The 23,613-nt window shown below is 34.0% G+C and overlaps 4 protein-coding genes across 5 annotated transcripts; 1 reads left to right on the top strand and 3 right to left on the bottom strand.

The window, feature by feature from the left end:
- Positions 1 to 8,250, bottom strand: LOC105638890 (histone-lysine N-methyltransferase ASHR1). Its single transcript, XM_089726022.1, is given in 15 exon segments — positions 1 to 410; positions 1,361 to 1,430; positions 1,961 to 2,070; positions 2,251 to 2,369; positions 2,440 to 2,509; positions 2,660 to 2,764; positions 3,525 to 3,606; positions 3,682 to 3,770; positions 5,035 to 5,149; positions 5,242 to 5,289; positions 5,976 to 6,110; positions 6,551 to 6,597; positions 6,600 to 6,644; positions 6,647 to 6,694; positions 7,996 to 8,250. Coding segments are annotated over 7 exon segments (444 nt in total). The 5' UTR covers positions 8,096 to 8,250; the 3' UTR covers positions 1 to 410; positions 1,361 to 1,430; positions 1,961 to 2,070; positions 2,251 to 2,369; positions 2,440 to 2,509; positions 2,660 to 2,764; positions 3,525 to 3,606; positions 3,682 to 3,770; positions 5,035 to 5,128.
- LOC149493523 (histone-lysine N-methyltransferase ASHR1-like) lies at positions 245 to 3,900 on the bottom strand. Its single transcript, XM_089725926.1, has 6 exons — positions 3,877 to 3,900; positions 3,682 to 3,770; positions 3,525 to 3,606; positions 2,440 to 2,509; positions 2,297 to 2,369; positions 245 to 410 (listed from the first exon to the last, which is right to left on the bottom strand). The coding sequence occupies exons 1-6, from the start codon at positions 3,898 to 3,900 to the stop codon at positions 245 to 247; spliced, it is 504 nt and encodes a 167-aa protein (XP_089582052.1).
- A 1,439-nt stretch (positions 8,251 to 9,689) lies between the features above and the next one.
- Positions 9,690 to 14,752, bottom strand: LOC149493522 (histone-lysine N-methyltransferase ASHR1-like). Its single transcript, XM_089725945.1, has 15 exons — positions 14,612 to 14,752; positions 14,404 to 14,521; positions 14,178 to 14,323; positions 13,896 to 14,030; positions 13,697 to 13,751; positions 13,463 to 13,581; positions 12,908 to 12,996; positions 12,752 to 12,833; positions 11,645 to 11,749; positions 11,103 to 11,193; positions 10,910 to 11,029; positions 10,623 to 10,729; positions 10,411 to 10,480; positions 10,138 to 10,201; positions 9,690 to 9,977 (listed from the first exon to the last, which is right to left on the bottom strand). The coding sequence occupies exons 2-15, from the start codon at positions 14,501 to 14,503 to the stop codon at positions 9,812 to 9,814; spliced, it is 1,449 nt and encodes a 482-aa protein (XP_089582071.1). The 5' UTR covers positions 14,504 to 14,521; positions 14,612 to 14,752; the 3' UTR covers positions 9,690 to 9,811.
- Positions 14,753 to 14,803: 51 nt separating this feature from the next.
- Positions 14,804 to 23,382, top strand: LOC105638886 (biotin--protein ligase 2). Of its 2 annotated transcripts, XR_016322550.1 has the most exons (10): positions 14,804 to 15,186; positions 15,273 to 15,334; positions 15,418 to 15,566; positions 16,179 to 16,299; positions 16,452 to 16,607; positions 17,441 to 17,486; positions 18,436 to 18,502; positions 19,183 to 19,259; positions 21,564 to 21,659; positions 22,231 to 23,382. XR_016322550.1 is itself a non-coding variant. In XM_089725946.1 (9 exons), exons 1-9 carry the CDS (start codon positions 14,804 to 14,806, stop codon positions 21,604 to 21,606), a joined length of 1,104 nt encoding a protein of 367 aa, XP_089582072.1. In that variant the 3' UTR covers positions 21,607 to 21,989. The 2 variants fall into 2 exon arrangements, 1 of the variants encoding a protein (XP_089582072.1); XM_089725946.1 differs by lacking the exon at positions 22,231 to 23,382 and having other exon boundaries at positions 21,564 to 21,989.
- Positions 23,383 to 23,613: the final 231 nt, after the last annotated feature.

Raw genomic sequence — 23,613 nt, 5'->3', positions numbered from 1 at the left:
GATAGAAAACCTGTGAGTTTCATGTTGCATTCTAAAATACTAGCCACATACAAAAAGGCCAAGTTAACAAAATTATTATCTGCCTTCGCTGGATAACGCATATAACTGAACATTTCAATGGACTTGCTGCATCCTCAAATACTAGCCATATACAAAAAGGTCAAGTTAACAGAACCATTGTTTGCCATCACTGGACAACACAGAAATTGAACATTTCTAGGAACTTGCATGGTTGAGAAGTAAATCACTTAATATCATTAGGTGTAAGTTTGAAAGACTCCCCAGCACGCGCTTGCTCCAATTTCAATAAGAGATCTTTTGTGAAAGGTGACTCTGTCCCATGAGTAATCTGCAGAATATCCAATGCTTTGGACAGTAAATCTATAGCAACCTGTGGGTTTCCATGATGCCTGTAAAAAAGTTTAGAACAACAATCAGTTGCTAGCTCGCTCAAAATGTCCTTTATGAATAACATTATCTCACAACAACGCCTTTGCTGTATTTATAAGTAGTGTGCATATAAAGTTATGAACAATCATTTCTTACAATACAAGCCTATTACCCAAATGATTTAGTTGTTGGATTTTGTTTCAAGTGTAAAATCATGAAAAATTAAATCTGATTCCAGATCCAAGTACTCAATTATTTCAGAAGACCATAAGGATATTATTGGTTGCCATTTCCCTGAAGTATACAATTGGAAAAGAAAAAATTGGTCCCAGACAAATTATTCGTGAGAAAATGAGATGTCCTAAATAGTTAGCTTGAGCAAATAGAAGGAAATAAAAAATGAAAACATTAAGAATGCAAAGCATCTAACCATTCAAGCTTCCCACAGGTATACTGAATATATACTTCTGAAAAAAAAAAAAAAGAAAGGAAAAAAACAGCATTTGAATTTTGAAGTTCAGGAGGACAATACTATATATATTAACAAAATAATGTCAATCACACAAGCTACCATTCATGAATATAGTTCTACCCTAAAATACTATCCTTTGCATTAACAGTATCCATTCATGAACATGGTTGCTCCATGAAAAGAATGGCTTTGGGAATTCTAAAGAAACACAAGTGCAAGTATTATGATAAACTTGCAGGCCCCGGACCAAAAAGAAATACACCCAAATGACTTCTGGATAAAACAAACAAAAAGTTAATAATATAAAAATTTTTTTTTGTAGTTCAATTTCACAACACAAAACATAAATATAAGAAAACATTAAAAACAGTGAAATGAAAAGCTGCTAAATCAACATTTAACCATTTAAAAGAATTTGAATCCTTCAAAATTAAGAGTGGAAAGGGATAACATTTATCAGTGCATCACTGTAAGGAGAAAAGATGGAAAATCACATACTTTCAAACACAGAAATGGTCATTCTGCAATATTCAAGGGCTTTCTGCCATTCTCCTTCCTTCACCAGACCCTAAAAAAGGCACAGGATATTCATTTCTTTGTTTGACCAAACTCCAAAATCTTCTTACATTAATTGCTGGATGTCAGTTCTAAACTGTTAATACATTTTAATCATCCACTAGCCAGTGAAAAAGATTTTGAAGAAAGCTAGTGAAGGGTTTGAAGAAAGCTAAAGTTGAGTGAATGAAAAATAGTAAAGAAAAAAGACACTAAAACAAATTTTCTACAATGCAACACAAAAATATAGGCTTACTTCTCCCATGTCCCAGTAGCAATGACATTATGCGACATATTTCAATCTGATCTGAAACATAAAAAAATGCTTTCTAGACATTCTAAAGTCAATCCATAATAAGCTGTGGTGAAATATTGACAACCAGTGCTATTTCTGCCCAAGTAAGGCTCAGGTACCAAGTAGAGAAATATAATTTGTGCTAAAGAATCCATCTTATGCTTAAAATAATATTAATTCAAGATTAAGCTCCAAGGTGTTCAAGATAAATAAGGAGGAGAAAAAGAATAATGCATCTCAAAAATTACCTTAATAAGTGCAATTCGAGTTTGCAACAAATAGGCCGAAGTAGAGACGAACATTTTCTTTCGGAGTATTTTCTCTATCATCATAAAAATAGAAAGAGTTTGTCGGATATCTATATAGTGTCAAGAATCTTCCAAAACCCTACTAGTGTTAGATGACTATAGTTCCTGAATGAAAAATTATTTATCCAAAATTTTAACTAAATGGGAAAAAAAATGCAGATTTCATAACATGAAATAAGCATATTTTGAAATGAAATTGCATGTGCCTACTGGAAAATAGAGAAGGATACTGCCAGACAATTTAGGCCTTTCAGCCTCTGCAAACAAGGAGTCTACCTTCCTAACGTCATCTTCTCATCTTTGTTATTCGTAACAAGCCCACATTGTTGGCATTTGAAGTTTCCTTTAACTGCATTGCAAACATGGAAATATGTAATTATAGCTAGAGTCTTCCAAAGCCAGATTATAGCATCACATACCAGCCTTAAGGCGCAAGAAACCATTGCATTTTTCATCCTTGCATCGCATACCTTCTAGGTGTGCAACTTCCTGTTTTTTTATCATGATTATACCCAAAAAATCAATGTGAAATCAACATATTTCAACAACATAAGAATTGAACCATTTGAATAACTGAAAACTACAATTTATAGAATCATCAAGAAAATAAAATTCTTAAGAAAATAAGTCAAAAATTACCAATTTAGTACAGAGGGAACATGTGCAGTTGAAGTGATATTTTTTCTGAAGATCTGCTTGCCGACTCACTATGTCCCATGCAGTGTCTATGTAACTTATGAATACCTATTATTTTATACCAAATTTAAAAAAAAAAAAAATTAAAACAAAAAAACTTAAGACTCGGCATGAAATTGGAGTAGCACAACAAATAACTTCATATCTTCCAATGAACACTTCAAAGTAACAGGTAAAACATTATGATGACATTTTCAACCACTGAATGTGAGAAAACTTGATAAAATCTAATCAAGAAAACTGAAACTAGAAACATTTAAAATTATTTTGTACTACACTTATTTGCTTTGATTAGAGAGAACTAAATAGTTTATTTCAGTTAAATAGAAGAACTAAATAGTAATTTCACTCTAACTACACTTATTTATCTTCCACGAGCCATAGATGAGGAGGCGGATCCAGATTCACTTCTGCATAATATTCTTGGTACCTAGTGCTTATATAAGAAAATTTGAGTTCCATGCTTACAAGGAATTTTGTATGGCATGCATTGCTGTTAAAAAACAGGCACACAAGTCTAATGGCTCATTCCCTCTGCTACAACCACACTCAACAGAACTCACGAAAAATTCCATTCAGGTCACACCATGGGCTTTCTGGCTCGGATAATAATTTGGGCCCGTGAAAAACATTTTCCAAAATTCAAGCCAAATTGCAAATTAAGTTGGGACTAAGAGAGACTTACACTTGCCTCTTAAGTGATGATAGTAATTACTCAAACATCATACTAATAATGATGGATATTCTTCACTTGCCAATTAGATAATATTTCTTCTCACCAACTAAACTAACAGAACCATATCATTACCTCAGCGCCTTTGGGTAAAGGTTGCACAGCACGAATGACAGCCAACTGTCCCTCAAATACCAAAACAGCATTTGGCAAGCAGCTACAGCACCATAAACCAATATGTTTAAGTATTAAAGAACACAAGGAAAATCAAAAACACAACTAAATCAATTACCTGTGATTAATAATAGCAATGACAGGATATAACCCTTTTCCTAGTGGATTCAACTCACCGTCGCAAATTGTGAGCGCATTGCAACCAAGCTGCATTACAATGAGGAAGATCAAATTTTAGACACAATTTTCAGAGTTTCTACCCCCTAATGAAGGGATAATCCTGCTAAAAAATATATTGCATCCAATGTAATACCTTCATCTGAATAGGCATGGCCATATTGCGGTTCCGGGAACCGGAACCGTCGGTTCGAACCGGCCCGGAACCGCAACCGGAACCGGTGAGAACCGGAACCGGGACGAACCGGAACCGGAACCGAAAAATTCCGGTTCGGTTCCGGTTCCAGCAAATGTGGAACCAGAACCGGCGGTTCCATAGAACTGGTCGGAACCGGAATGGAACCGCCGGTTCTCCGGCCGGTTAGAACCGCCGGTTCGAACCGGTTCGAACCGGCGGTTCTAGCCGTTGTAACTGTCAGATTTTTGTTTTTTTTTTTTTTTTTTTTTTTTTTTTTTTTTTTTAAATTTGTTGTTAAATGTCTTAACAACAAATCATTATGTTCAAACTTAAAAAAAAAAAAATCAATTCAAATTTTTTTTTAAAAAAAATCATTATGTTCAAACTTAAAAAAAAAAAAATCAGTTCAAATTTTTTTTTAAACCGGTCTTAAAAATTTGAAATTTTTTAGGTGTATTTTTAAATTTTTTATGTTCAAATAATTTTTTTTTAGTTGGTCTTGATATTTTAAAATTTTTTAACAGTATTTTTAAATTTTTTATGTTAATATAATTTTTTTTTTTTAAACCGGTATTCAAAATTTAAAATTTCAAATTATGCGATTCGCCGGAAAACCAATCGGAACCGTCGGTTTTGTAATCGGATCGGAACCGGAACCGGAACCGGAACCGGACGGTTCCAAACCGGAACCGGAACCGGCCAATTTCGGTTCGGTTCCGGTTCCAGCTTTTCTGGAACCGGAACCGCCGGTTCCGGAACCGTGGCCATGCCTACATCTGAATTCCCTTAATAAGAATAGATGATGGTCCAGTATCAAATTTATTATAAATCTGGCTAGCTTAAAACGCTTTTATCAGACTCTGCAATCATGCAGAACCAAAAGATGCCAGCCACAATCAGAAACTAAGAAAAAGGAATACCCTCCTTTTCTTTTCTAATCACACACAGGAGAACAAGTGTTTAAGCAGCAGTCAAATTATCTATTTGCTGCTCCTGCAATAAGACACTGTAGACTTTTCCTAGGAATTCTAAAAACAAAAGTGAGGTAAATCATTCAAGTTCTCATGGAGCAAAAAATGACTAATTTATCAACTTTAAACTCATCTATTTGTAGACCTTGCAGAAGTTCAGAACTATCTCATTGATGTTGACGTCATGCAGTTGAAGTATCCTCTTGACGTATCAGCCTTCCGTGCATAAACAGCAAGTTTCATGATCTTGGAAGACATGTCTTTACAAGGAAGATAGTTTAGTATTCTATCAAATTAGAAATTATATCAAGCACATAGAATATAGAGAACAAAATGCAAGGATAAGAGACACCAATGCCTCCATTTGAGTATAGCTGTCTGCAGCAGTAGAAGGGATGATCTGGCAACAAAACAAAACAATACGAGTAGTCTATGTGTTACATATATATGTAACTTAACACAAAAGCTCATACAGATCTAGGAACTTGAAAGTATCCAAGGAGCAAAATGAGAAGGGAAATCATAAAGAATCAAATGCATCGCCATAGATGGTCCTAAGAAGTAAGAAGCTTCATATACATCTGCTTCTAAACATTTGATAAAGAAAATTGTTTATTGTTTAAGTGATATAACTAGAATACTGGATCCTGATATTCTAGCCTAGTAAAATGATTATGAAATTAAGGCTAGCTATCTAATCGACTAAAGCTGACAGACAACTTCTTCTTTTGTGCATATCAATGCCTAAACTTTCTTCCCACATGTCAAGTGAATTTATTTCCAAAAAAAAATCCTTTTCTAGCTTAAAAAAACAATTTTGGCATCAAATGCAAAGCACATATAGTTGATCCTTAGAGATTATATAAAAATGAAAAACAAAATATTGTAGCAACAAAAAAGATGTGATGCAGAGGGACTTTCTCACGTGTGTGGCACTTTTAGATTCTTAGTCATAGAACTATTGATACTTGAGCATATCCATTGACACCCCCCCTTCCCCACCCCCAAAACAATTTTATTTTTTCATTGCGTAAGATACTCTAGCAAGTGAAAAAAAGTCAAATAATTTGGAAAAAGTAAGTTTACTTTTTGATTTTGTAAGTTTCTTCGAAGAAATATTTTCACAATCAAGCGTATGGAAGGTGTAACAAACATGTGCCACTTCTTATCTAGCCTTGAGAGTGCACGGCATTCGAGCAGGTGCATCTTCCAACCCAACTTCTGAAATTCGTTAAAGCACAAGATATTAGAAACAATACGTTCCAAGAAAATTTCCAATTTTATCAACTTCTTTTTTGATCCTCATTTTCATGAGAATTTGTTCCTGCCGAGACCCTATTAGCAGTTACGAATACTAAGAGATTATGAAGCTAGTCTTCAGCAGGAATTGTAGTGAAGATGAAAATGTTTATTAGAGGATCCAAATGCCATTCATGAACCCAATTCATAACTGCATAAATGTGTACAAATTAGGCAGTTGTCTAATAGACCTTCCTAAATAGAAACTTAGCCATTCATGGCTTAAGTTGGGACTGACCAATAATCAACCAGCCTTGGTTGAATTGCAACCAATACATTCTTTTAAAGCGTGAAGGAAAAAGGAAAGATGATTGGAAATTATTTGATTACAGAGGGTATGAATAATATTCCCTGTTTGACACCTGGCAAGTGCTTCCACAATACCAGACAACCTGGCATGCCGAACACCCATAAGATTGCTTGATCTGAAACATCTATGGCAACTTGAATCAGAAAAGTACTTTTCGGTACACAAACGTAAGGCTCTTCTGGTATGATGACTTCTCCTGTAATGATGGAGTATATTAAGTTACATTTGCTTGTGCTTATGCATATGCATATGATATATCTTACAAGATATCTATCAGCTAATATTCCTGATTATATCATACTAAGGCGCAAGCATATTTTAGCAAAACTTTTAGCCTTCCATCCAACATATCAACCAAGAATGCACCAACCAATCTGAACCTACTTAAAAATGAAAAGGACACATTTCACAAATTCAAAATTGTGTCCCTTTTCTGAAAACAAGAACTATAAATATGTTATTACCCTCTAATTGCATTCCAGTTGCATCAAACAACATGATTTATTACTACTATTGAAGCTGCTGAGCCGTAAGGCTTCTCTTAACTAATCTAACATCCTTTCCATCTTATACGAGTAAGATATTTTCGTGAGGTAAACTACCTGTAGCAAATCGACCATATATTCTGAAACCCTACCAATTTTTGAATTTGTACGATCAAGCAGTCATAAAATTTTGTAACTCGCTCAAACTTCAAGCTTATCCTAGGCTAGGTACCAAGGAAATATCTTCCTTATAGAAATCTTCCGGCCCTTGTTTTAACCAAACCAAAAAGCTGAATTTGGGTCTGCACAAAGTAGACCATGATAGAACCCTATGAACAGTCCCCACCAAAACCAAGAAATAATCACAAAGAGGTAATGATGATACGAAGTGACGTCATATGCAGAGAGGTGCCCTAAAACCAAAAAGAAAGAGTTTGGACTTGCGAAGAAACAAACAACGCAAATATCAAAGCCAATAGTTTCACGACAAAGATACTCCTTTTTTTTTTTCTTTTCAAAAAAAAAAAGATACTCTTTTTTACTTTTCAGGGAGCGAAAAATAATGGGTTCCATCTATTTCTAACCTTTTAGCTCAGTTTTCGTCATACTTCCACTACGGGAAGTTAAGAATCCACCCAAATGACAAAGTTGATATTTTTTGATGGGTAAGGGCGTAAGGCCAAATCCAACAGAATAGAAATGAAAACAAACACTTGACCGAGAGAAAGAGCTCATTCTTTAACTACAAGAAGTCAAGCACCCAAACATATGATAAAGTTGGTATCTTTATATGGGTAAGACCAAACCTAAAATAAGAGTACATGAAAATGAAGTTATGAACACTTCACAGAAAGAAAGAGATCATGCTTGAACCAAAAAGAGCCAAGAAGAAACCCAAGTAATAAAGTTGATAATTTTACATGGGTAATGCAAATCTCAAGTAAGAACATAGTAGTAATATATTACTAAAAACTTGCAAGAAAGAAAGAAAGAAAGAAAGCAAGAAAGAGACCTGGAGAGAAATCTTTAGTGGTGAACAGGCAGCGACCTTTTAAAGGATCAGTAGTAACACTTAAGCCTTTATCTTCAAGAAAACCTTTCAATTCCTCCATGAATAAAAAGTTGAGAGCACAGAGAGCTGCTGGTTTGTGTTTTGGTGTTCCCTGCGTTGATGTAAATGAGTGCGCACTACGTTAATGGTGAGCGATATAACGTCATGTGCTTGTTACCTTAACTTCTCTTTACATTCATGCTTTTATCATCATTGAATCTAACATCATCTACGGATGTTAATGTGTCACTTGTCGTTGTCCTTTCTTTTTATGGATAAGAGTGTTTTTTAAGTGGTGTATAGTCTGTTCATACACCAAACGAAACTAATAATTACTAGTATAATTTAAAAAATTATTTATCCTTTACTGCTATTTTCTCTTTTTTTTTCTTCTTTCAATAAAAAAAATACCAATATATTCACTTGTTTATATTTAATGGGTTTGGTGAGACAGTTAGCATTCAATTTGACCAAATCGATAAAATGATCGATTTGATTATAAATGTCTGCTTTTGGTTTGAACAGATAAAATTATAATTTTAAATACTCAATTTGAAATAAATCTAAATGCATTGTCCAAATTAGCAATGCAAAAGAATTATTAGTAAAAAAAATAGAAAGAATCATTAGTCGTATTTTGATTAATTCGGCTATTTTGATTTGTTAAATCCAATTTTTATTTTGGCTAGATATAAAAATTAAATCAGCCAAATTGTTTTAGTCAAATTCAATTAGATTTTTTATTTAGTATGATTCAACTAATTTTTTATTCATTTTGATTAATTCAATTCAATTAAAAATTTCACCGAAAAAACTGACTGAATGTTGAGTTCTACCAAGACGATATATGCAATTCTTTCCTCTTTATTATTTTTTTCCTCCAAAAACTTTTATTTCATTTTTAAGATGAAAATATTCAGTGTTTTTTTAATTAATATATTAGGATTTCACTTTCTTGTGAACTAGTCATTTATGATAAAAGAAAAAAATTTAAATTAATGGAATAACATACTGCACTACTAACCAATTTTAAAAGATAAAAATACGATCATTTATTTAAAAAATTCTGCAAAAATTACACACTTATCCAAATAAAATAAAAATATTAAAAAACAAATTAAATAATATGTCAAACGGAGAGATCACAAACTCTAAATAAGAGAACGGGCTTGTTAATCAAATGAATCGAACGACACGACCAGTGGGTCGTTGCATTTCCACTTACTAACAAAGTCAATTAGTCAAAGATCGTGCTTTCGCTGTCTAATTGTCTATAGGATTTGATGATGCGCTTTGTCATTTTTATGGGCTTTTTAGCCCAAATATCCTAATGGCGTGAACGGCATTTTAATAGTTCATGTTTGGGCTTCTACTTTGATAATCATACTTTAATCAGCAGAATGAGTAATGTCCCAAAGAGTTAAATTGAGCAGTCCAAAGGAAAATAGAAAATACTTCAATAATAGTGAAATATGTAATGTCCAGTACTTGGATTACAAGAGTTAATACCGATTTTGGCAATCCAAGAGAATGAATTATATAAGCTTTAATATGAACTATATCATAAGAAAAAGAACATTGCCATCCCCGTTTAGAACAGATTCGAACCCCTCAGAAGTTAGAAGTGGTATATAACTCAAAATGAAAATTCAACATAACAAAATCAAATTTTACTCTTATATATTGCAAATTCATTTATATCAAACAAAGAGTAAAACAGCCAAATCTACAAAATAGTGGAATCCAGAAGCTTCGTTGATTTACAACAAGGACTTTGCTACTCATCATCTTTAGATGAAAGTTTGTAAGAAGCTTCAGCACGTGCTTCTTCCAACTTCATTATAAGCTCCTTCATGAAGGGTGAATTTGTGCCATGAGTAATTCTTAGTATATCAACTGCCTTGGTCAGTGATCTGATAGCATCCTCCGTTTCCCCAAGCAACCTTTAACATCAAGAACCAACAGCTAGTTTATTTTAATAATTGATTGCTGTTCTAAGGGATTGGAAAAGCATCCTTAAAATTATAAGGGAGGAGAAAATGAAAAACAACAAGAGTGCAGGTAATGCAAATAAATCTAGACATGTAAAAGAAAAACCCTAACCACTCAAGTTTTCCACTGGTATAATATTGCAATCCAAGCAAGGGATGAAATTGTGGATATACACCTGCAAATGAAACAGAGAGCTAATTTGAGGGTATGAGCAGCAATATTAGTTTTAACACTGCAACTCGAGAGTTCATAAGACATAATATATGGCTCAAGGAATGTCTATCCATAACAGGCTAAAACCTTCTCTCTAGGTTAGTAAAGGCCTCAAAATAAAAATAGTAGGGTTTCAGGCATCCCATATACAGGATATGGAGCATGGCATACTTTGATACACAGGAATGGTCAACTTGCAATATGAGAGAGCCTCTCTCCAGTCTTCCAGCTCCATCAACATCTGAAAAAAGCCAAAATTCCTATATCAGGCATATAATAATGCTTATTGTATATTGTTACAAAGGTTGAGATCTATATTACTACAATTTTTCCTTGAGTAAGAGAAAAAACATTAACGAAGAAAAAGGCAATCAAAGTTCTACCTTTAGAAGCTTTTCTCGAGTTTGCATCAAGCTAATTGAAAAGGGATGGCATAATTTCCTTTGGAGTTTCTCAACAGTCTTATACATAGAAATGGCTTCCTGCAGATCTATGACCAGTTAAAGAAAAAATTTGTTTATTTTTTAAAAAAGTGGATAGATGATGTTCCTTCGTGATTTGAAGTTGCCAAAAAGTCATTTGATTAAGACGAAAAAAGAAAGATAGAAACCTATGTAAGGAAATGGACAAAGAGATTGAGAACCTCAACAGAAACAGCAGAAAAGGATACTGCCAGAAGATACAGACTTGGAAGCCTTGTCTGAAGTTGCTTGAATTTCAGCTGCTATCTTTTTTACTTCTTCCTTGCTCCTATGTAGGCCACACTGTTGGCATGCAAAACCTTTGTCATCTGCATATTTAAAAACAAAATGAAAAGGCTGCATACATCATATGCTTGTCCTGACTACAACTTAATCACATACCAGAATCACGAAGCAGAAAACCAATGCATCTATCATCTTTGCATCTGTAACCTTCCAAAATTGCACTTTCTCGGACATCATCTTGTTGACCCTTAGATGGAATACGAGCATTAGCAACTAGCAATTATTAAATAAATATATGCAGGTACATGAATACAAGTGCATGTATAAATATCTTTCTTGTTGGGCTCATTCTTTACATTCAATTTATATAATGAATCCTTAAAAATCATGTATACCTATAAATCAAGTGAATTTAACATATTTTTTAACAGCGATTACCAATTCCAATAGCAACACAAAAGCAAAAGACAAATATAACAAGTGCTCAAAGTTTCACTTTCTGTTAATTTCAGCTGTAAGAAGAAGAAACCAGCAGGAAAAAAGGAGTCATTTTTTACAGCACAAAAAGTTGAGTGAAAACAGAAATACGGAAAGTATTATCTGCAAAAACATATATCCTTAAGAAATTGCACTTTTAGAGTACAGCAACAAACAAGATCAACAAAAAAGAAATTCTTATTGAATTTAAAAGGAAATACCACTTTAATGCACCGAGAACATGTGCAAGTGAAAAAATACTGTTGTTTGAGAGCTTTTTGCCGTGTCATAGTGCTTCCAGCAGTTTCTATGTAACTTATCACCACCTAACACAAAATGAACCAAAAAAATTACATATAGAATTGACATGAAGACAAAGATATTTAAGTAAACATTGGACATTCATGCGATATTGCAACTCTAGAGAAGTCTCAAACAACTTCTATTTTTAATGCACAAGGAATTCCGATTCAAGTTGGTTGAATGTTGGGAACACTCAAAAAAAGTAAGACAAAAATGAAACATAACATATGTCATAACATACTATTGCCAATAGCTTCACATAATGATACAAATGTTCGCAGGACGAAAAGATTGCCAACATGCAGAAATAAAATGATGCATGACAGCATAGCAATGCCATTATACTTCCTCATGAACATAAGCAAGTATATAGTTTAAACATTTCATTTTAACAGATTGAAGCAAGCCGCACGAACATAATGAGCTCTTCAAAGAACAAGTTCAAATATCAGAATATATTAAATTATGCTCGAATTCAATGTGAGGCAAACTTGGCTTACTTTGACCCTTCAAGCCCTATTTTATGTTTATTTAACTCCCAAAACAACTAGTCAAATATAGATTGGATCCAACAGAATTTTATAAACCAAGGTACTTTGTAACTTCAAGTTCATAGTTATCAGCTCAATATTTACCATAGGTTCTTAAATTAGTTCTACTTATGGTTTAATCCTAATTGGTCTAGCAGTCAAAAATATTGTAATCATCTATCAGAATTTCAAGGTCTTATATTCCTTTACACTATATTCGTAATGCCATCAAATTACAGGAAGTTTGGTTTTGTAAAAAATCCTTAAGTATTAGCTTTCTTGGGGATTGCATAATGTAATTGACACAAACAGAACTTTGAATTTGATGCCTAAGGAGGCCTAAGAGTGAAAATTTAAAATTTCAAAAAATTATTGACTTGCAATCGAATGTAAAATCTGTATCAAATTACCATCCTTTCAACCTTCCAATGAACATCTGCACTTCTTCAGATAATTTGCAAAACATAATAACCAAGAAAGAAAAAACATGCTTACCTCAGCACCTTTTGGTATATGTTGTACAGCACGTACCACAGCCAGCCTTCCCTCAAATACCAAAACAGCATTGGGCAAACAGCTGCAGCACCAGAACCATTGAGCAAACCAGAAGAAGAGTAAACAACCAGATAAACATTCCACTAAGATAGTTACCTGTGGTTAATAATGGAAACAACAGGATATAAACCTGTGCCCAAAGGTCTCAGTTCACTATCACAAATGGTATGGGCATTGCATGCAAGCTGCATTTGAATGGAGAGAATAAGATGTAAGTACTAAAGCCATAAAAGCAATCTTACTTAGAGAGATTTTCCTCATGCGACAATGAGGCTTTTCGTCAAACTGAAAAGTAATCAGTAATGAAAATGCAGTTGCACAACAGTAAAATTCTAGATCACTAATAATGCAAGCCCCCTGCTTAGTGCATAAATATCTACTGAGTGACCATTGAGTTAAAAATGCAACTTAGAGACATTGTTTTAGTTCTAAATAAATGATTCATTTGCCACTCAAGATGTCCCCTCTGTTTTGCTTAAGAGAAGATTAAGAGAAAGGGATATCAGACTAGCACGTTGTTGCTTTATGTGAAACACTAGAGCTTACTCCAAGCATCTTTATCTACCAAAACGTAACAGTAGTACTAGAGCCAGAAACAATTGAAGTTGCTATAACTGATAATGACTAACTACAATGAATTAAGTTGGGAACCTTGGAAAAATTCTCTGCAATTTCTTTTATGTTAATATCAGGCCACTGAAGAATCAAGTTGACAAGGTTGGCCATCTGTGCATATAGCAACAATTGCTTCTCATCAATGTCTTTCATGTCTTTACCAAATAGAAGGTTAAACAAAACAAACCAAACCAAATTGTGCAATTTCAATACTACCAGAAAGCAATACATCAAGCAGATCAAACCAAAAGTGCAAGTTAGAAAGGATACGAGCCACCAACATCTCCACTAAATTATAATTATCCGTAGCAGTAGCAGAGAGAGTCTGCATTGAAAAGAATCAAGCATATTAAGACTGGACAAAGAATATTGAAATCCCATGAATCACTATTTAGCAGAACTTTATAAATGAATGACAAAAGGAACATATTATGGTAACTGACAGATTAGCAAATAACAAACTGATTACCTTATTATTCTGCAATTTTCTTCGAAGGTAAAGTTTCACCATCAAACGTACAGAAGGTGTAACAGACTTCCGTCTATCCTTATCAAGTTTTGAAAGCACTTCACACTCAAGACGATGCAACTTCCACTCTAACTTCTGAAAAATTATACAAAATCGCATAAATGATTCTTAATCCTCCCATCTTTGAATTCTCCTTTGGATAGTACATTTTGGAGCCAAGGGACTAATATGCGGCGGGAATAAAGAAAAGAGAAGTAAAATCCAGGAAAATCATCCACACACCTGACATTTGCTGCCACAGTACCAAACAACTTGACAGGCAGAACATTTCTTGAGGTTAACTGAAGTGAAACATCCATCACACCGCGACTCAGTTGACGAGTTATTTGGTACACAGACATAAGGCTCTTGGCTTATAATCACTTCTCCTGCAATGTAAAAAAGGATGAAAATGAAATCCAATAATAAAGGCTGAGTTCTTTGAATCATAAATTAGCTAAAAAATGACCTGGATAGAAATCCTTGGTAGTGAAGAGACAACGTCCTTTCTCTGGTAGATTATGAACAGTTAAACCCCAATCTTGAAGAGCCTCCTGCAACTCGTCCATGGACACGGACACTGTCCCCTGCCTCCAGAATGTTCAAAATCTTAAATTTCCACCGTTATAAAGCAGCAAAAATTAACAAACTAGGGTCACATTACACTGTATACTTACACCACCACAGGCGCCGACTAAACCGATAGATGCATATGACGTGTCCAACGCTTTAAATCTACGGCTCTAAAACCGTCTGTAATAATAACTTCTGAGCAACCGCTGTGCCAATAGCTGATATTGGTTCCTCCGTCGTCCTACAGGTACTACAAAAGATTAAAGACGTCGTCTCTCGGCGAACGTCTCCGGCAGATGCCACTCACGAGTTGCGTGAAGTTTACCTCTCTATCGCTTCGTTCTCTATACAAGCTCATACCTGCAACCGCAACCTACAAAAGGGGCTTCGTTTTGTATCGATCAATAGCTGCGATGGACAGCAGTCGTTCTAGTTGTACACTGGTGTTATCTGGAAAGTCATCTGCGGAGAAGGAAATCGCTCAATCTCTAAAGAAAAATGGCGTTCTTAAACTCCCTGATAACACCGTAGTTTCAATGCTCATGGAATCGGAGATAGCTAAGCCAGAAAAAGAGAATTTCAATTTAGAGCTGTTCTTCAATTGTCTTTCCACTGCTCGATTCGGTAGGTTTCTCATTTGGTCTCCGCGGTTAACTTCAACTCACGACGTCGTCTCGCAGTAAGCATCAGCGATTGAATTGAAACTTTACCTACTGTTTTTTGTTTGTAGAAGTGAATGTTCAATTATCTTTTGGCATTTCTCAGCAATTTCTGTGAGCTTCCCGTTGGCACAGTCTGTGTTGCTGATGTTCAATATAAAGGACGAGGTTTGGTATTTCATATATGCAGTCAGTCATTTGGATGTTTACATGTTTTTGTAGTTTATGGTTTTGTTGATTGATTGCTTTAGGTCGGTCCAAGAATGTGTGGGAATCTCCACCGGGTTGCTTGTTGTTTTCATTTACTGTTCAAATGGAGGATGGGCGAGTTGTGCCTTTGTTGCAATATGTGGTGTCTCTTGCTGTTACGGAGGCAATAAAAGATGTTTGTCACAAGAATGTAAGTAGTTTTCATTGATGGATCGATATTTACTGAGTTTACAGAAAGAGTAGATGGAATGCAAGGCTCTATTAAAATTTATATGACCTTTGATACCATTTTTTGGTGTCTCTTTAAAGATTCTTGTTAAGCAAGGAAGACGATGACTTAGGTTAGCAGCTTTGGTTAAGTTGTGTTCTGAGTATTTGGTCTTAGAGACTGAAGTTGGAAACTCGTTAAACAATGTATAATGGAAGGCTTTAAAGAAGAATGTTATATTAAAGAAGTGACTATTCTTTAGTATGGTATCATCTTTTATTAAGGTGCTAAAAGTTAATGGAACTTTTTTTATCACGAGTGAATTAGTCTCTAATTAAAATTTGAATAGAATAGATTTACTAAAATTTCAAGATGCTTTTAAGATATGAATTATGAACACGCCAAAGGCAAATCACAGAGACTAAAATTTCAGACTTTCTTACTGACGGTGGGCGAAAGATTAACTTCGTTGTTTGCTTTTGGCAACTTGAACCGCTGGTGCTGTGCATGATGCTTTAGTTGTAAATATTTCAGTCAATGTATGAATTTTTTAAGACATTGATATGCTCATTTTGGCACTATCGTCTATTTCAGGGCTTACCATTTCTCGATGTTAAAATAAAATGGCCAAATGATCTTTACTTAAATGGCCTTAAAGTTGGTGGCATCCTATGCACTTCAACATATAAATCAAAGACGTTCAATGTTAGTGCTGGTAAATAGATTATCTTTTCTGTTGTTCTAAGCGCCCATGCTTTGTACACAATTAGTGGGCTATAGGCAGTCCAAAATTTATTCTGTGCACAAGCGGCAAGTGTTTAAATTCTTGTTCATGATAGCAGTGGTCATCGTTACCCTTTCCTGCAGGTGTAGGTTTGAATGTTGATAATGAGAAACCAACAACATGCCTGAATGCTGTGCTAAGGGAACTATCTACTGCTGCCGACAGATTGAGAAGAGAAGATATTGTTGCAGCTTTCTTTAACAAATATGAAAACCTCTTTGATCTTTTCATAAATCAAGGTGAATCTATCTTTTAATTTGTCAAGAATTCAATTCCACTGTTGATTGTGCTATTTCTAATGATTTGTTATTCTGTAGAAAAATCACCAGACTTGCCATCTAATGCTTTCTCTGTTTTCATGCATGTCCAATATGACATGTCCTTTTATAAAAATTATGCACATGTGGCAATTAACTGAATTTACTTCAGAAGACATAAATGCTTTCTCAATGAAATAGAGATGTGGGAGATATGGTCATGGCTAATAAATTTGAAAGTTGCAGGAGTTCTGTTGACTTATAATATCAGATGTTAAATAAAAAGCTAGTCTGAGATTATTTGTTTCTTTAGTCGCACTATTCAAAGAATTGAACTTCTTTGGCTACTTGCTTTTCAGATTTTCTTATGGACCATGGTGCATGGTTTCATAGTAACCCCTTTTTGCCCTCACACAAATTTCAATTCTCCCCATATTTGCAAAATATTCAATATCTCATAAAGTAAAATCATAAATTAGAAAACCACTTTAATCGTACATTATTTATGACTATCAAGCATAATAGAGTTTTGTGCTTTTGGTATCAGACGTTGCCCCTACATGAGGAGCGCAATTCATTCAACAAAAATTAGTTGAAATGACTAGCAAAATGTATTTCCTGCAGCTAAGGGAAGTTTTCATGTTTATTGTTTAGTTTCTAGGTAGCTAGTCTTTACTTAAACTGTGCCAAGTAATGCCCAAAAGACCTCCAGAAAAAGCCTTAGAAATTGCAAATTGTTTCATTTAACAATATGATTCTTTTTCTAAACTCCAAATTCTGTGTGATAATGCCAAGTTTTCTTGTATTTCATCCAGGATTCCAAACTCTTGAGGAGCTGTATTATAGAACATGGCTACACAGGTGAGATTGAGTTGTGCATTTTTTTTAATCACTCTTCATCATGTGGACCTGCAGTTTTTTTGTTTACTCACATTTATGTCCATCATAACCTAATAGAGTTTCTTGTGGGGATAATTATGTAGTTGTTGCTTAAATTTTGTCAATTTTTCTGTTGTAGTGTCTAAATTTTATTCTCTATCAATTGTCTAAACAGACAATTTTTTCAGTAAGTGCATTTGGCTGGAAACTTTTGTCAGAAAATTAAAATAGACAATTTTATTCAACAAATGATGTTAACAAGTAAATTTTATTCCATTAATCTCTCTTTCTTCATTTTTTTTACTTTATATTTTCTTATATATTTTCTTTTTTTGAAAAAAAAAAATCTAATGAATTCTTCATAATTTTCTTTTATATTCCGAAACAAAAACAATAGAAATAGGAGTGCATAAAATAAAGAGAAAAAAAAAAAATGAAAACCTAAAGAAATGAATGAAGCAAACAAATGTCAGGTCCATCATTAAGTTTAAGACACTGAAATAGCAAAATTGAATTTGTAAACTAATATTATTATTATTATCATCCCTTTCTTGTTCCGTCATTGTCTCCTTCAAAATGTCAGGTCCATAGATGTTGTGGAACAGAGAAATTTTGAATCAAGTTCGTTGAAAATAAGTCAGCAAATTTTAATCACAATGCATGTTGTAAAAGATGTTCCCAAAACTTCTCTTGCTAATATATAGTTGCAAAATCTTTTTTTTTTTTTTTTTCCTTCTTCAATCTGTTTTGGATATCATCTCGCCAAATATGTAAGTTGATTTGTCAGAAGACCATCCCTATTTACCACATTTAAGCTATAAATATGTTTTTCACTTTACCTTGTCGAACTCTTGAATATAGTTGTCAAGACATGTGCTATTTTATTATCTTTGGCAAGCATAGTTTTAATCTGTTTTTGATGTGTATGTAGCGGGCAGAGAGTCATCATACAAGAAAAAAATGGGGATCAAATAGTAGAGAATGCAGTCACCATTCAGGTATAGCTAATTGAAATGGTTTCTAGATCAGTTGCTACAGTGCAAATTTGGATATGCATGGAAGACTTGTCTCAACTAAACATATTCGAATTATGGCTATATGGGCCTTTTCCTCCGATCCACCTGGATATGAATGAATATGCATGACTAAAAGATCTATAATTATAAACTTTGTTCTGATGTAGACTCATAAAAATGGTTTTATTATGTTACAAACTGGGGACTCATGCTTGATTTTTTTAATCGTTGTTCCAAGTAAATTTGTTCAGGGACATTACCACCCATATGCCTACTTTTCTTAGGAATTTAAGCTTTGAAGACAACATTTTAGCTTTGCAATTAGTTTCTTGCCTGAACATCTTGAGCCACCTAGATTCCTTTGTTTATTTATTTTTGTAGAACAATTAAAATGCATTAGAATCATGGTATTCTGCCAAAACCAATAAGCTGTAGAAATTTTTTTGTCAAATAAAGCTTAAAATTCCTATTTTGTTGCTAAAACCAGCACTAATCCAGATGCCATTAAATTTTGCTATGGGTGCTAAGTAAAAATCTATAACTGGGGTATCATGCTGCTGGTGCTAGAACTTGAAAGAGTGCGTTCTTTTAAAATTAAACTTGAAATAGTGCGTTCTTTTAAATAGTGCGTTCTTAAAATCAGTTCATTCTTTTATTTGCAGGGTTTGACATCTTCAGGGTATTTATTAGCTATTGGGGAAGACGACCAAATGTGTGAGCTTCATCCTGATGGGAATAGGTAGAGTGTTACTTTATTATTGAAGACATAATTTCCAGTTGCTATCTTAATAATTTCCAGTTGCATATGAGAGGAATGATTTTGCAATGCTGAGCTATGCATGAAGAGTATTTACCAAATAAGAATCTAGCACATTACATAATGCTTGTATGGTTTCTATATTTTACTTTGGAGCCACAATAAATTCTGAGAGTCCTATGATGGTTGACATGTCAATTTCTTTTTTCCCTTGGGAAAAGGAAAAGGGTTTGTTGAATAAAGTCCAACAGGTTTATATGGATACCTCAATCTTGGGTTATGCAGGGAGAACTGGTAAAGGCTCTCATTAACTAAAGTTAATTGCTGCCACACAAAAGTTATTCTACTCCTTTCTTTTCGTAGAGGCTGAGGAGGACCTGTAAGAATAGATATTGGAAAAATGATTTGAGCACAGCTGGTTCTTCAATTCGGCACTATGCTATGCATAAATTTAATCATGCAACATGCACTATGGTGTAGTCGGATACCATCATCACTTTCCCTTTACCTTCTGGGGGCTTTTATATCTATTAGGTGCCTGGTAAAATAAGCCACTGGAACAGAGTCTCGAATATTTCTTCAGCTTTTTCCTCAATAACATGAGGAGCATCTCAAAGGCCTCCATTGCTCACCTAGTTGCACTTGCACCACTGAAAGTAGTTTCTCTGATGCATCTTATTGACGTTGATTGTCTTCAAAAAGGACTTCCAAATTGGTGGGTCATGGAGGTTGCAATATTTGGTTCTTTTTGTGTTTTGTATAGATCTGTTATTCTTGGAATCACAATTGAATTGCAAGTTCCAACCATCCTTGATCTCATCAGTTGTAGCTCAAACCATGTGCTGGTGCATGTGGAAAAATTTTCAGTTGAAGTTACAAAAAATAAATAAATAAATAAATAAAAGAATTGGTAGTTGATCATCCATGACAATATAGGAGAGAAACTTGGGCTAATGTTTCTCAAGGTAAACCTTAAATACGATAAATACTACCTTATAAACCCTTGAATGTTCATTTTCATTTCATAAGAACTTCATTGATTGCTTTCTCATTATTGATGAGTTCTTGAGTCTTATTGTCTTTTGCCTTGGATCTATGAATTATTGCATTATTGGGATGGATAATCCTCGTCTTTAAATTCATCCTTGGATTTTGTTAAACATTATGGTATTATGATGTTTGTTGACAGCATTGAGGAATATGTGCTTGGATGTCTATATTTGCAGATTGTTTCTGATCTGTACTTCCAGAGTCCAATTTTTGAGAAACACCACAAATAATACATTTTCTGGATTATGTATTTTCATTTTTAGTTCTTTTCTATGTACCTGAAAGGATTCTTTCCTCTTTTTTTATTTTTTTTGGGGGGGGGGGGGGGGGGGGGCACGCGGGGCGGGGCGTGTTTGTGCTACAGATTTTGAGGTTTTATGAACAGGGAAGGGATTCTAGACCTTTTTACCTTTTCCTTTTTCTGTACAGCAATGAAATTTCATCACTGGAAATGTCCAAAAGGCATCAGAATACAGAATAAAGCTCCAGATCATTTTGGAGCGTTAGTTAGCTAGTTGAGGAAACAAAAAGAGGTTCTACATTCTTATGCTAACCAGTTAGATGCTCTATTAGCAGTTATTCTAACATGACCAATGTCACTGAAGGGCTATAAAATGTCTTCAAGACTTCAATTATAAAATTCATGCTTGGTCATTATTCATATCTCAAATTTTGCTCTCTAGAAAAGGCTATTAAGTTTGCTTTTGCAACATCTAATATGGGCATTTGTGTATTATCCAGTGGCGTGTCCAAATTTCTCCTCTAATAAGATTTGGCTCTCTATTATCTTTTAATTCATTTTGAGTCATTAATGTAGCTTCCCCTGTATTTTGTTGTAGCTGTAGCCTATATGTGGAAAAATATGTATTGAGCTCTTCTATTTTATTTTTCCTCTTTTAAGTATTTATATTGGGCCCATATGCATCAATTAATGACATAACTTCACTCAACCCAATGCCTGTAGCCCAGCCACTTGGTGAGCAGTATTAATATAAGAATTTATTGGCAACTTCCTTGCAGCTTTCTATATTTTTCTGGTCACCAACCAACTATCAGAACATGATTCTACTTGTTTCTATCTTCAGCTCTTATATTCTCTTTAGTTATCACATGCCTGTATAGATTAGCAATTATTTCCATATGATTTTACATTTGGTTATTTTGGTTCTACATAGCCTTAGCCTGATTGTCTTCTTAATGGAAGTAATAACAATCTTGTTTATCATATGGCAACAGCTTTGACTTCTTCAAAGGACTGGTCAGAAGGAAACTTGAATGAAGATTCGTCAGCAGCTTCAACTGGAGGCAACATGAACTGTCATGTTGGAACATGTGCGCAACAGAGGATGTTTTATCAACTTAAACTCTTTTGTCTTTAGTTCTAACACATGTTTATTTAATCAAATTATCAATATTTGTTTCTAATAGATTTTAAAAATAAGATCTGATGACTCTTGTCCAAAGCTATCTTTTTTGCCCCTTTTTTTCTAAGCATTATTCTTTCTTAGTTAATTAGGTCAGATTTGTAGCCATATGACTACTGTACAACGTATAGTACTTTTGCAAACTAGAATCACATTTTTTGTAAGGTTTTAAAGTCACATGAATTACTTTGTTGGAACTGAGTCAAGATCTACCAAATAATCAATCATTTGTTAGAAATTCGGCCTCTTCTTCGCCAGCTAGGAAATGACACAAAATAAGCAGTTCTATAATTGATTTCGGTGCAATGGCTGTGTCTTTATACTTTGTTCAAGGGGCATTGCTGAAAGAAATGTTTACTTTAATTGGTGTGGCTGTCACCATTGACCCCATTATGATATAGGTGTCAAGAAAATATATGGTTTAAGAGATTACGTTGTTATCTTGCCTTTTATCACTGTTAATTTGTTGAAACTTGCAGGTGTAGAGATTCTTTTTTTCAAGGCCGATGATGTCTGAGAATATATAAAATATCTTGACTATGGGGCAGTACAAATCACTGGTATGTTCTATAATTGTGGGGTTTTTTCCCTTTTTTCTTTAGCCGTTCCCCTCTCCTCTCTCTGCATATTTGTGTACCGTGACTATGTTCTGTGTTTGGAAAGAAAAGAAAAGGAAAAAGAGACCCCTACAGTAGAAAAGGTTGTAACTCTGATACATGCATATTATTAGATTGGCCATCACTCTTTTATAAGGGGTTCAACTTGCAAAAATTGTCTGCTCCATAATTTGGAACTATACATTTAGATTTATTCTTCCTAAAAAGGCTGAAAAGGAAGGAGAAAAAAAACTCATACGTTCTATTTGTTTGTCACGTATTAAAGCTTTCAGGTTCCATTTCCAAATTTTACTAATTTAGGGTCCCTCAATATGCCGAACACGTCAGCTTTGCAGCTTTTGTCCTTCTTAGGCTTGTCTTGCATGAGCCTTGTCTGTTTGCCAACACGTTAGGTTAGCAAAATATATAGCACGCTCTTATTATTATTATTATTATTATTATTATTATTGTTATTGTTATTGTTATTGTTATTGTTATTGCTCTAAGTATATAATACAAAACGTTATGTTCTTCTTTCTAGTTTATGGAAGGCGTGAACAAATGTCTAATTATTGTCTTTAGCTATAATGGTGAGACAAGTGAATCATGGATTAGATTCAACGAGAAAATTTCTTTTTAATCCTTGCACCGTCCAACCTCATCAAGTAACCAATGACGTCGATATAAGCTTTCTTTCTCAATTGACAATTCCAGTGATATTTCTTGGCAAATTACATCCAACATATATTGATTCCTCATACATCTAACTAATAGTATATTCATTTTTTTATATACCTAGTCAATAGTTGATTGTCATTTAAAAAAATTATAACTTTTTATTACTATTTTGTTCTTTTTTTTCTAGCGAAAATATACTTGAACATTTATTTGCGTCAATAGTCATTATTAGATTTTACTGGGTGTATAGACCTGGTGTGAGCAAGTCTTTCCCTTTCTTCATGTGGGATTATGACTTGAAGCAAGGACTTCAATACTAATAGATTTATATCTAAATATTCATTCTTATTGTTTCAATTGATTTATTGTGTATTTTTGTATTTATCGTTTGAAAGTTACTTATCTTAGTTCATATTTCAGGGCCCAAGGGGCACTCAGATTTTAAATGTTTGAGAATTAACGTTCAGTGAATTTTAAAATGAAACTTACTAAAGTGTAATGAAATTCAATGTTCCATTTGTTTCATGCACAAAATTACTGTTCATTCAAAAAATCTCCTCTTTTTTTTTTTCTAGTGTTTTGGGTGCT

Source organism: Jatropha curcas, chromosome 9 (assembly GCF_041381405.1).
Source record: "Jatropha curcas cultivar XTBG-Jc1 chromosome 9, XTBG_Jcur_1.0, whole genome shotgun sequence".
In the NCBI taxonomy this organism is placed as follows: Eukaryota; Viridiplantae; Streptophyta; class Magnoliopsida; order Malpighiales; family Euphorbiaceae; genus Jatropha; species Jatropha curcas.
The sequence above is the reverse complement of the archived record's forward strand: the minus strand, read 5'-3'. Positions and strand labels throughout refer to the sequence as shown.

Excerpts from the sequence above, each read along its gene's own strand:
- LOC105638886 (XM_089725946.1), top strand. The coding sequence starts at position 14,804 with ATGCCACTCACGAGTTGCGTGAAGTTTACCTCTCTATCGCTTCGTTCT. Across the intron at positions 15,567-16,178 it reads AAGATGTTTGTCACAAGAAT|GGCTTACCATTTCTCGATGT; the intron begins GTAAGTAGTTTT and ends CGTCTATTTCAG. Across the intron at positions 18,503-19,182 it reads AGAATGCAGTCACCATTCAG|GGTTTGACATCTTCAGGGTA; the intron begins GTATAGCTAATT and ends TTTTATTTGCAG.
- LOC149493522 (XM_089725945.1), bottom strand. The coding sequence starts at position 14,503 with ATGGACGAGTTGCAGGAGGCTCTTCAAGATTGGGGTTTAACTGTTCAT. Across the intron at positions 11,194-11,644 it reads GTTCTCGGTGCATTAAAGTG|GGTCAACAAGATGATGTCCG; the intron begins GTATTTCCTTTT and ends ATTCCATCTAAG. Across the intron at positions 10,481-10,622 it reads CTCGAGAAAAGCTTCTAAAG|ATGTTGATGGAGCTGGAAGA; the intron begins GTAGAACTTTGA and ends GGCTTTTTTCAG.
- LOC149493523 (XM_089725926.1), bottom strand. The coding sequence starts at position 3,900 with ATGGCCATGCCTATTCAGATGAAG. Across the intron at positions 2,510-3,524 it reads CTTTACCCAAAGGCGCTGAG|GAAGTTGCACACCTAGAAGG; the intron begins GTAATGATATGG and ends ATAAAAAAACAG. Across the intron at positions 411-2,296 it reads GAGAAGATGACGTTAGGAAG|GCATCATGGAAACCCACAGG; the intron begins GTAGACTCCTTG and ends ACTTTTTTACAG.